Source organism: Emys orbicularis, chromosome 2, assembly GCF_028017835.1.
Source record: "Emys orbicularis isolate rEmyOrb1 chromosome 2, rEmyOrb1.hap1, whole genome shotgun sequence".
NCBI lineage: Eukaryota > Metazoa > Chordata > Testudines > Emydidae > Emys > Emys orbicularis.
This window is the reverse complement of record NC_088684.1, coordinates 190539511-190552437: the sequence shown is the minus strand read 5'-3', so window position 1 is coordinate 190552437 and position 12927 is coordinate 190539511. Positions and strand designations below refer to the sequence as shown.

General features: G+C 39.7%; 1 protein-coding gene across 3 annotated transcripts in view; it reads right to left on the bottom strand.

Annotated features, from left to right (window-relative positions):
* GRB10 (growth factor receptor bound protein 10) overlaps nucleotides 1-12927 on the bottom strand; it is a 144350-nt gene that overhangs the window by 25765 nt on the left and 105658 nt on the right. For all 3 annotated transcript variants that reach the window (XM_065398997.1, XM_065398998.1, XM_065398999.1), the window contains 2 exons: nucleotides 10216-10372; nucleotides 2050-2165 (listed from right to left, as the gene is read on the bottom strand). In XM_065398997.1, the coding sequence (XP_065255069.1) occupies nucleotides 2050-2165; nucleotides 10216-10372 (273 nt within the window). The remainder of the gene's footprint in view (nucleotides 1-2049; nucleotides 2166-10215; nucleotides 10373-12927) is intronic.

Sequence of the window (12927 nt, the reverse complement as noted above, 5' to 3'; positions counted from 1 at the left end):
CATATTAATTACCCAAACTTTAATGATGAGAAAACATTGATGTGTAACTGTCAGCGTCCCCCACCTCCCTCATTTGCTTAGCAACTCCGCTGAAATCTTGACACCTTTCAATCTATCAAGACAAATCCGCTTTCAAAATCTTTTCCAATACATTTACTGTGTTCAGGGCAATGTCAATGTATTTCTCATAATGAACAGTTAGCTAAAAAGTATTCCAGGAAAATGAATACAAATTTTTCTGAACATGCATACATACACAAGATCTGCACACTTGGTACAGAATTCTCTGCTGCACAGACTAGATACTAACAAGCTCTAAGTAAACATCCATTCCTCTTACATAACCGTCACTGTAGCGTAGTCATTTATTTTAGAACCAAGTATCTTGTGTGACACTAACATGGTGTTTCTAAATCCTCCGAGTGTTCTACAGATGCTCAATATTATGATCTCATTATTTACCATGAGTTATGACATCAAAGTCAAAAAACTTAATATTTAAAGGATTACCTTATTTCAGACTTCCTCTTCCTAGCGGTCTTTCTGTACCACATTTTAAAATGTCTATCACATAAATACCTTGGTGTACTGCATGATATGCTTACAGTATACATTCATTACATTAAGTTACTCTTTGAGCTATTAATCATTGTTAGAACGCTGAATGCATGGGTATCTATAAAACCAAATTAAAAGGTTGCCAACAAGCTAAACGGCAATAAAATCTACTGCACTTAGGAACACTATTCATTCTACTTCAGCTAATAAAAGTCTTATTCTTCAAGGCACTAACAGATTGAGGGTGAAAGAGGAATCAACCTCCTGCCCCATCATATAATTAGCCAGATGAATTATGAAGATTAAATTTACCATCTTCCTTTAAGTACTAGCCAACACCAGATGCTTATACCTGACTGAAGGGATCAGTGACCTGATCTGGTATAGAAAAAGAAGGAAGCATTGTTTGATGGTGAGATCATGGGACTGGAAGCCAAATATTATGGGTTCTATTCTTACCTTTGCTACCAATTTAGGTAAATCACTAAAACAAATGTGCTAGTTCACCAACTTTTCACCTGAGATAATGCTTCATAACATATGGGTGTGGCAAGGCTTAAGGTTAAAGCACTTTGAGGTTATCAGATGAAACATACTATAGAAATGCAAAGGTTATAAATCATGTACATTCCATCCAGATATTTCAAGATATCATGGCTGGGGCAGTTTGCCAAACATACACCAGCAGCTGGATCTGCAAATATCTATGTGTGCACACAACTAAGGTTCGCACCCATTGGGCCATGTCTTTACGAGTTTGAAAATCTGCTTCCAAATAAGCTTAGAAAGATTGCTATACTGTTCAAATCACAATAGCTTTTAGGTTCTTATAATACTGCATTAGTTTCAATGATATAATCCAAAACCAACTGAAGTTTCATAGGCAGAAGGGGGGGAGGAAAAGGAGAGGTAGAGTTACTTTGATCAGTACAGGAAAAAGAAGAAACCCACTAGAAAACAGTAGTAGGTTCACCTATTATGAACCCCTATTCAACATACATACTGATAATCAGGGAAAATAATCAGGTATGACAAGCACCTTAAAGGTTACTCACAGGTTTCTTCATTACTGGCAGAAACTAAGAGGTCTGGATATTCACATTATTTGGTCAACTTGCTTCATATCAATTAATAACTTTCAGGATAATGAACAAATTGAACTGTTGTTGCTTGGAGAAACCAAGCTGGGCTTTGCCTTTGTATGGTCATTCTTAGACACAGCAACAGCCACCCCGAGACAATCAGATTGTGCAGTCTGATAACCATCAAGATTCTCATTTTTGGACATAAGATAAGTTAAGCATCTCTGGGCAACTGTGTTACTTGTTTCCAAGAAAGTTGTTTTATACAACGAAGACCGTGCCATGCTCATTAACCACATATATCATATATTGTGGGGTCCCCATTGTGCTAAGCACTATACAAAGATACAGTATGCAACAGCTTCTGCCCCCAGACAGTTTTACAGTCATTCTGGACAATGAGACTCACCATTGGATTTTTAAAAAATTCATATTTTGCATAATTCTTCCTGAACAAAAATTTACTTTCACTTCCCATAGTGGACTCGACTTGGACTACGAGCTCATGGTCTTCCAAGCACCTCTCTGTGGAGGGAAAATACAATGTTAATGTCTAATCAGGTAGAAAAAAGAAAAATGTTCCAAACAGTACAAGTGAAATTGCTCCGAATTCATTTGTTACACAGAAATCCTGTATTAAGTTATCAAAAGCCTCTGTGGGGAAAGAGCTTTTATAGGCCTCAAATTATGCTGAAACTGGACTTAGAGGACCAAAACTGTAGATAAAGCAATTTTGCTATAAAAATGGTTTAGATTTAACATGGTAGGGTTTCATACAAATAAGGACTTTTGGGAAGGAAGAGGTCATAGGATGGTTTGTGTACCCCAATGACTGCAAGAAACTTGAGTAATACAAACTAAATTTTTCTTTTGGTACTTGATCTATTGTAAAGGAGTGAAGGGGTGGGGACAGCTTTAAGAAACAAGTATGATGGGACCACCATTAAGTCTTGCAATGTAACTGAGGTGGGTGAAAAAGCATCCTATTCAGCCACACTTTTCAAAATCTAGTATGATCCTGAGGTGAACTTCAGGCCAGATTTATAAGATACTGTGTTTATTATAGAAGAAATCAAAGGATCTCTCTTAAAGGAGTGCCAACAGACAGCAATAGAGGTTTTGTACTTATCACAGGAAAATTTTCTGCGACTAAAATTGGTCATTTGTACGAATGAACATCCCACCACTATTGCTTCTTATAATTCAGTCAAAAAGTACAATACATATGAAAGAATGAACAAGCTAGTTTAATGGGAACTATTCCATTGAAACAAGTAGCTCAAAGTTTTAAAAAACAACTTTTAGAGGACAATTGGTGCAAGTCTACTATGGGACAATGATGTCAGTGTCCTGGCAGGCCTACTGAAGGTTTCTAGGAAAATGTCTCTGTATTTTTCAGAGACAAGGTGGATGAGGTTATCTCTGTTACTGGACCAACTTCTGTTCTATGCAGCATTGCTGTAGCCGTGTTGGTCCCAGGATATTAGAGACCAGCTGGGTGAGGTAATATCTTTTATTGGATCAACTTCTGTTGGGGGAGAGAGACAAGTTTTCAAGCTTACACATAGCTCTTCTTTAGTTCAGAGAAATGTACTCAGAGTGTCACAGCTAAATACAAGGCGGAACAGATTGGTTGCATAAAGCCATAATTCACCCCACCCCCTCTCCACAACTGGAGAGGTGTTAACAGACCACTTCACCTTGAATGGTCCCTTGAAATATGTGTTACCTACTTATGCTAAACAATCTGTTCCAATTTATATTTAGTTGTGACACTCTGAGTATGTTTCACAGACCTAAAGAAGAGGTATGTGTAAGTTTGAAAGTTTGTCTCTCTCACCAACAGGAGATGGTCCAATAGAAGATATTACCTCACCTACCTTGTATCTCTAATATCCTGGGACCAAACACAGCTACATCATCACTGCATACAACGTTTTCTCTATTTTTCAGACAGTTCATTATCAAGGTTTCTAGTATATAACTAGGAATGGGCAAACCAATTCAAATAAAAACACAACTGACCTGAAACTCTGCTTAAAATTCAAGCCTCTTGTGGTTCACAGCCTTCCTCACTTCACTTTCATGCATCTTTGCACTTTCAGGTTTCAGACAGGACCAGAATTTCAAGATAGCATGGGGAAAAGCTTCTCTTGTGATATTTTCAAGCCCAGTGAAAAGCAAAAAGTGATTGAAATCTCAAAAGCAAGCATATTCTTGCATGCCTTTCAGTTTAATTTAGTGGGCTCAAGTTAAGATTTACCTTTCATTAGTAATGATCCACTGGAGGGCCAATTGTCTTTCCCCCATCTGCATTCATCTCAACTGTGACATTTCATTGTAGACTTTAGAGGTTTCCAAGCCTTTGAGGCCATCAGATTGGATTACTGCACTTCACTCTTCGTGGGGCTACCCCTGAAGATCATTTGGAAGATATAGCAAGAGCAGAAAGCAGCCTCCTTTTTAGTGTGCTAGCCACAGAGAGCATTTTACATCTAGGGTCAGATCCTCAGATAGTATAACTGGTCATAGCTTCACTGAAGTCAATGAGGCTGTGACACCTTATACCAGCTTAGGATCTGCCCCCTAAATCTCTAAATTCTCCACTAGGTTCCGAATGTAATTTGACATATTGATTTTAATTTATAAATCACTATGTTGTTTGGGTCCTGCCTACCTCAGACCATCTCTTTCTCCAACAGGGTAACAGGTCAGTGGGGTGTTTTCCCCCTGAATAGTCTTTTGATTTAAAGATGACAGACTTGATAGTAGGTTGTACCCTGTAAAGGGCCATGGGTTCAGGCACTGCCTTTCCTGGTTGATCTTACAGAGCTTAAAGTCTTTCATCTTTCATGATACAGTGTAAAGCTCACATTGATTTTAAGGTACTCAGAGTATATGTCTTGCTTATCCTGAGGAAGCGTAATTTAGGCCAGCATTTGTCAATGTGGCTTGTACTTTGCCTTTTAGTTTGTCTAAATACACTCTATGAATGTTTGACGGAAGTATTGTGTAGAGATGAATAAAAAGTCCTAAACTTGTCTCCTTACCAAGTTAGTTTCCATCTACCTCTGAAATTTTGTGGTGGCATTTCTGCTGAAATAACATATGTGACACCTTGACACTCCCTTATTCACCACTGTCACATAATTAGGATATGTTTTGCACAAAACATATCTTGTGAGGTATCATTCTAAGTCTTGATCTGCTAGACATTAATGTTGGATTGTATGTGCTATCGTCATATGTGAAGTTAAGAAGTTTGTCTATATATGTGTTACTGCAACATGTTGTGAGGTTAAAAACACCCACAAGCAGCCTTTCCGGTACAATAGTAAAAAAGGCCAAGCAATGTTAATGGCTTACTGAGGAAATGCACACAAGCACAAGGATTACCCCAGGAACTATGTACAATAGAAACCTCTCAGAGCTAGCACTACACAATGGGAACTGTTTGACCCAGGTCAGAGCAAAAGAGCTTTCCAGCAACTGGGAAGAAGATATAAAAGGGGGAAATGGCATCATGATGGTACCTCACTCTCCCAACAACAACACACCTGGAAACACCTGAGGAAAAAAGGCTGAACTGGGGGAAGTGATGGTCCCAGGCTAAAGGGATTTCTAGCCTGTGTATGAAACCTGGGAAACCCAAGCTGCAAAGCAAAGGCAGCTTGTGCCTTAAGAATCTGCCAGCCTGTTTATCACTCAGGGTGAGAATTTGCTAATTCATATCCTAGCTAGTGTGTTAAAGCTCAGTTTGCGTTTTTGTTTATCTATCAGGGAGGGAGCCCAGGCTGGTGGGTAAAAGGGCACAGTGGTACCCCCAGTTCCAGGTGGCACCCCAGGGGAACCAGTCACAACACAATTTGAATTTTCATGTTGATGATACAAGCCAACCAGAATTTGAACATTTTAGCAGATTTAGATGTTGAGGGGAAGCAAACCCACAGCTGTCAGTGTGCTACATCTTTACACAAGCTGCAACACAGGATATTCCTTCTTTTATTGACTAATGGGATGAGACTTTCTACAAAGCTACTTGGCTATGGATGTACCAACACAACCAATTTAGAGATGCACTGAATTTTGGCTCCAAAATTAGAATCACAGATATGTGTTAAGCGTTATTAAATGGTAAATCACAACAATTATGTAAAGTTATTTGTTTTATCTGGTTGTTTTATGCTTATCTTCAAGAAGTTAAACATGCCACTCTTGTGCACTCCTAGCTTTAATTCAATCACAAACAAGGATTTAATTCCACATTGCCATTATACATGGACATATTACAATCGTCACAGGCGCCGACTTTCCAAAGTGCCGGGGGGTGCTCGAACCTCCGGCTCTTCCCCAGGCCCCGCCCCCACTCCACTCCTTCCCCCAAGGCCCCACCCCCGCCCCACCTCTTCCCGTCCAGTTCTGTCCCCTCCCCCGAGCCTGCCAAATCCTCCCTCCTCCCCTCACCCTCCTGCACATTACGATACTCCTGTTCGTGGCGGATGGGAGGCGCTGGGAGGGACGGGGAGATGCTGATCTGTGGGACCCACCGGCGGGTGGGAGGTGCTGGGAGGGGAGCTGATGGGGGGCTGCCGTGGGTGCGCCATCTGTGCACTATGACAATCGTGCACATCCATAACAACAGATTTTTCATGATGTAGTAAAGCATGCTCAAGTACCAGACAACAATAATCCAGAAAGAGCTTACATAACACTCTGAAGGACTCTAACCATAATGCTTAAGGAAGGCTGATTAGATAAAGTTACTAAAAATGGCACCCGCTAACCAATCTGATCTATTCCTTGTGTTTATTCAAAGTCCTCTCTGGGGTCACTTCATAATGACAACCAGTTTTTTAAACTGCTTTTTATTACCGTTTAAAACTGCACAATTAATGCATCTGAGTTCAGTACAGGCTCCATCTCATTTCCCCATCGGTGTAATACCCAGAAAGTTCTGATTACAGAACTTTGATTAAGGGCAATTATGCAGCAGCCAGAAGAACCAACAGCTCGAGTTTCATTTTTTCAGTTAAGTGAGGTGGCTCTTAGGAAAAGTCATATTTTTACTTATAAAATTAAGCAAATTTTATATGGAAGTAAATGAGATAATGTAAACATGGAACCACACAATGACACTACTTTCCAATTCATATTTCCAACACCAGCTCTACACTTTACAGCTCTATCACTGTTCCAGGTATGTAAAATTTTGCTTTCGCTTACCAATGTTAAATAAACCTGTCCAGTTAGAAAATGAGGTTTACAGGCAGACATTTTTACATGATCAAAGAACATATTTTCATGAACACTTGATCTCATTATTGTCTTTATCAGACATTAACAAGAAACTGAAATAACTCAATTCCCTCCCCTTTAAAAAAATAGTAGGTAATAGTGAAGCAGAAGGAGAGGAAGATGGCAACCTTCATGCGGTCCTCCCTGTTAAGGGCTTCGGCACAACCAAAGCCAGCAACTTGGTGACTGAATGTTGACTGATGGCCTCACGGTCTAAAAGACAACTCAAGTGGCAATCTCAAGAGAAACGGCCCCTCTTTGGGTCAAACATAGAAATGTAGGATCACACCTTTGTGTATGTCAAATCAACGTAGAAGGCCTCGCTTCTGCAAAATACCATTACTTGACTAAGCTGTTATGCGAACAGAAAGACTAGTAAAGCAGCACACAAGGAAGACACTCATTTGCAAGAACAAACTAGATTTCAAGAGCTACAAATAAAATGTTTGGATTAACTCAAATTTTAGAGATTAATGTCAGATTTTAAGTAAAGTGCAATGTGACCTTAGATGCCAGGAATCTAAATGGGTCTAGAGGCTATATCAAAAACATTGCTTCTATACACACAGTTTTGGATACACAAATTAATTTGCACGCTCAAATAGCTGTTTGCAGCAATTTGCATGTGGAAATGTTATTTGGACATACAAATGAGTGTGTATGCAAAGTAAGCAGTCTGGTTAAGGTCCCTTTGGTAGCAGGGACCTAAAATATCACCGCACTAACCAGTGAACTCTACATTCCAAGAAGTTAAATCATGCCACCATTGTGTGATCCTGAACTGAACTGATTTTGCAAACAGAGCTCCTATGCAGCAGAGTAGGTTAGGAGGAAAAATTAAACTATTAGGAGGCCATCGTGTTCTTGGATGACTTCAGAACCACCTTCTAAACTAAAGCATTACTTCTGCTGATATCTGAGCAACAGCTAGTTTTGTCAGAAACATCTTCTAGAAACGCGTCCACAGAGCCATGAGAATCACTTACATTTTCTTTCCCCTCACCCCAAAACAGCTGGAATGATTGTTTCACATCTCAAGTGTACCTAGATGTATTACAAAAAAACGCATATGTAGAGGGAAGGTTTTAGAGCATGGGACACCTCGTTGTAGACTGAGCTGTGGGGTGGTAAGAGAAGACTATGAGACCACTGCCACAATCTGGCAATATCTGAAACATGCACATAAAAGCCTCTCAGAGCAGCCACCCAAGGGCCAGCAAAATTTGGTTGCATGGCAAATGTTCTAACTAAGCTTAATCAAAATTGTGCTGGTGATTTTGGGGGATGGGTGGTATTTGAATTCTCCGGAGGATGGTCTTTAGTGCAATATATATTTTGAATATATAAGCCTCCATTCTATGGAACTGAGAATTCAGGTGAAGTTTCTTTCATGTGGCAAACTGCTTTCCTTTTTTATCTTGGGTGCTCTTTCAATTTTGTATAAAATCTTGTAATTTTTTCACTCTCAAATCATGAAGTGTATTTTTAAGACCTGTAACATGGATATACTGGATTGCTAACCCTGGAACACTCTTTTAGCAGTTATTTTCCCCCATGGAAAGTTTCATTATAACTCAAGTTGCAGTTTGTACATTGCATTTAATTGAATCAATCCAGGATTTGCTTCATGCTTTACTATAAAATGGAGCTCCGCTATATGCAGATTCTACTGTATATAAATGCAGACTGATAAGTATCTTGCTCTTTTCCCATCATTGTTAATTACCAAGTTATTTGTATGTAAACAGAAGCTTTTGATTTCCTAATCAGTCTCCTGCCCGATTCATTCAGAGATGTCACACACCAGAGTTTGACAGCACAATTAGTCACCATGGAAGCTATTGTGATGTCACAAACACTGAATTGTGGCATCACTGAATGAATCTGGCAGGAGAAGGATGTTGATTACAAAGCAGAAGGCTTCTGTTTACACAATACCTTGGTAATCAGCAGTGATGGGAAAGGAAATATGGACAGAGTGCCTGGTAGTTTAATGAGCATTGCTAAAATTTTAATAATTTTTCCCCCACATGTGGATATGGTGCTTTAGACTGACGAAATGTAGATTCTGTAACTTATACTGTCAATTTTGTTTTATGCTATGAACAAAGCTGGAAGCTGTCATTTTACATGAACCAGGTTTCCATGTTTATGGAATAGTTAGTTCTATTTTTACACTGAAAAATAGAATCTAACTGGAAGAATTTGTTAATTGGGTTAAACTGTAAGACATTTTGGAGAGTTAACTTGCAGAACAGTAAACTTCTGTGTTTAATAGCATCCATTTAGGGTATCACAGTTCCAGCAAATCACTTCTTTCTTTATTTGTAAAGGCTGAATAAATTTTAGATTTTTAAAACACTTTTATAAACCACTGATAGTGTTCACAATTTCAGTGCTTATGACTACAGTTAATGGTTTGCTTATTTCTGCTTGATCATAATCTCCATTGACTTTTCTTTTTTTTAAAAGGCAGCAATTCACCTCAAAGTATATTGGTTAACATTTCAAATGCCATATTCTGTATCATATACAATTCTGTATTGTTTCAGCAAACTATTCACATACTGCATATTCAAAAGTTGCACATCATGGTGCTTCTACTAAATCCGTTCCACAAAATAAGAGCAGAAGCCAGATTAAGTAGCATGAGATTCTTTCAGGTACTGTAATTAAACCAATTCCTAATGTTATTTAATTCCCTGCAGTTCTTCCTCTTGCTGCCTTCTTGCCAACTGTAACCATGGCACCTTAATTTCAAATCAGTTGGAGTAGCTGCTGCCTAGAGAGCGCAGATGCCAGTGCTGGTCCAGGAATTGCCAATCCCCTGTGAGTGGCAGTACCAATACTTTCCCCTCCCTGAAGTCAAGTGTATTCAGCCCCCTCTCCTTCCCCACAGTGTGTCTAGCTTTCATAACCATACTGTAGGTATGCAAGGTTGAGTCTGTTCATTCAGGTCTCCCAGCTGGTGATGAGCTGAGCTGATTCACAGGGCCAGTACTCTTTAGGGATCAAGCTTAATTTGCCTAAGCTGTTTATTTGCTATAGCCTCAAAACACAGCAAAGTAAGAATAGTGTGAAGACTAGAAAAATAATATATAGGAGAGTTAAAAATGGTTCAAATGCTTAACACGCATTAGTATAAAGCACGCAAGTGATTCCAGATCACTTAGAGATTAAAAACCTTTGTCCATAATGAAGCAATTGTAAAGACATCCATATTGTTATATTACACATTGTATGTTCATAGTTAACATTGCCATGCTTGACGGTTCCCTACCTAATCCTAGATGAGGGTGATGCTCCACTAGGGTCCAGCTGTTATCATCCACACAATGACTTTTGTAAACGAGCAGCTGGCAGAGGTCCCTGGCTGTCATGTCTGCTAGAATTTCGATCACTTTGCTTGTCCCATCTTCACTAAAGACTTTTACATCCTGCAACATAAAGGATACACTTACAGATCAACGGCCTTATGTTCTGAAAATATGCAAACCAGTCACTGTACATAGCTTCCCTCCTTGTTATAACTCCAGGAATCTTAGCAGACAGCACAAATGACACACATGATTTACTTTATATTACTTTCTCCTCATCCCCTTTACCTCCCCCTCCCACCCTGGTCCTAAAGGAAGATTGGGCAGCATTAATATGAACATGTATCAAGAAGGGGAGAGAGCAGAGATTCCTTACGCAGCAGTAGACAACAAGCATAAATGAAATAATACCAATGTACTGGAACGTTTGGTAAAAAACGAATAGAAAAAAAAACTAGTTTGGGGTCTACTGAATTTGAACATTTACATCAAATTATGTTGAATTCTAAAAATTAAAAATGGCTCCCTTGCTCAGGACTAACTTTTGATTGTTTCGCCTTTCTAACTTCCACTTGCAGTTTATCCACATATGAATTACCTAGCATTGTCCACACATTTCTCTGTTCCCCCTGAATTCTCTTTCATCTTAGATTTAAGGAGTTTGAAATCAAATGTGCATACACTGTACATTCGAAACATTAATGGAGCTAAAGAGAACGTGTCAGAAACCTCCCCCCAACCCCTGAATTATACAGATGCTTTCCCGTTAGCATTGTTCTGCTCAAACAATACACTTACTGCAAAATTGTTTCCCCATATAACCAAATTTAGAGTACCAAGATTTATTTTAATCCCAAATTAAAACATTCTGCATCCTAGCAAGAGAGGACATTGATCTAGCAGAAACCTTGTGGGTAATTTGATATGGAAAATCTTACCTCAACAGCACGTAAAAGGCAGCAGTCAGAAGAACAAGATGGCATTTTAAATATAGATTGCCTCTTGAAAGAGTTTGTTCTCTGCCTCTTCCAACCCTTTGCAGACTAAGCTGCACACTCGGGGTGTTCTGTAGTGTCAGTGGATTACTGTACTGTACCTGTCACGTAGCCCCTGTTCTGGGTACTGTTTCTGGGGAAGCAGACAACTCTTCCAGAGCTCCACTCAAAGGGTTACATACAATCTTTTAGGTAGTGAATCAAACCACACTGTGTAGACCAATCCTAGCCCTCCCTGTGACTGATGTAATCATTTCCCACACACTATCAGACTTCCAAATTATTCCCCCCCAGTAAGAAAAAAATTACAAAGGAAATCTTTTTATGAACACCCACAAATGTTTAAAACCCCTCTGATCTTAAAAAGTTCAAAGGAAAAGAACGCAGAAATCCCAGAGCCAAAAGCAGGCATGTCCCCTGAATTCTGATTTCTTTGCCAAATCTCTCAATAGCCCAGTCTCACAGCAGCTGATGTCATCTACATGCAACTTAAGCACTTGAACTTCTAGTCTGCTTGCTACTGCTACCTCTTCCTTCTTCCTAGCCGGCTTATCCCCTCCCCCTACTCCTTTAACTAAATGCTTGCTTAGTGGTCTGAGTTCTCATTATAACAGACTGTTGATTTAGCAAGTGGAATATGAGTGGCTCATCTTAACAGCTCACTCTTGTGCTACAGGTTAGAGCTGGCGCTAGATTATTGATTAGGTACAGTATTTCCATGAACCTAAGGTCTGACAGCTACCCACCACTTCCCTCGCTACTCCCCTCCCCCTTTCCTTTCCCATAGCTATGTACAAATTCAAGCCCAGCTAGGGAGGAGTTAAAGCTTAATCTAGCTAAAGTGACTCAAACCCATGCATTCAGGAAACTGCTTCATCTGACAGCAGGGATGAGCCAGCTCTTTCAGAAGCAGGCTCTGAAGAGGAGGAGGGGGGAATCCCGGTTGCTGTAGCTCTCTGGAAGGTATGCACTCTGTACAATGTTACAGCTGCACTCAGACTCCTGGTAACACTTAACCAAGTCATAGAAATCCTAGCCAGAAGACATTTGATGGGTTTTTGCCCCTCTGTTTTGTGTCCCTAGACAAGTCTATTTTCAGTAATTAGCACACATTTTACAGTATAAAGGTATTATCTCCACACAGTGATCTCAATCTTGAAATACTAGCAATGTTACAAAACCACTCTGCCACAATGAAGTTAGCTTCGAATAAAGGAAAGGGATGCATCTCTGAGACACTAAACAAAAATACATCATTACACAACATGGGAACATAGTGGGCTTCCATGTTTACAGTCTGGACCTGATCTTAAAGAGAGAATCATCTCTTTTTTTTTGCAGGGGGAGAGGGGAATCGGGGCAGGGGGAAAATAATCCCATATCCATCTTAAAATTTTGTACCTATTATTACTGCAAGTAACACACAAGAGCAGTATAACTGGGGGGGGGGGAGGGGATATCTACTTTCAGTTGGCTTTGTGTATCTATCTGACTCTGCTTTCTGTAGTGGAACAAAACCATTTAATTGAACTTCCTGTCTCATGAACTAGCCTGCTGACATCACTCGTGCACTGTGGAGGGGAATGCTCAGGCACTCTCTTTCCCAGACTTTGCAAAGGAGTGTTTTACAAGTAATGTAACGGAAGAACAGGAGCACAAGGGGAGGGGAATTACCAGGAT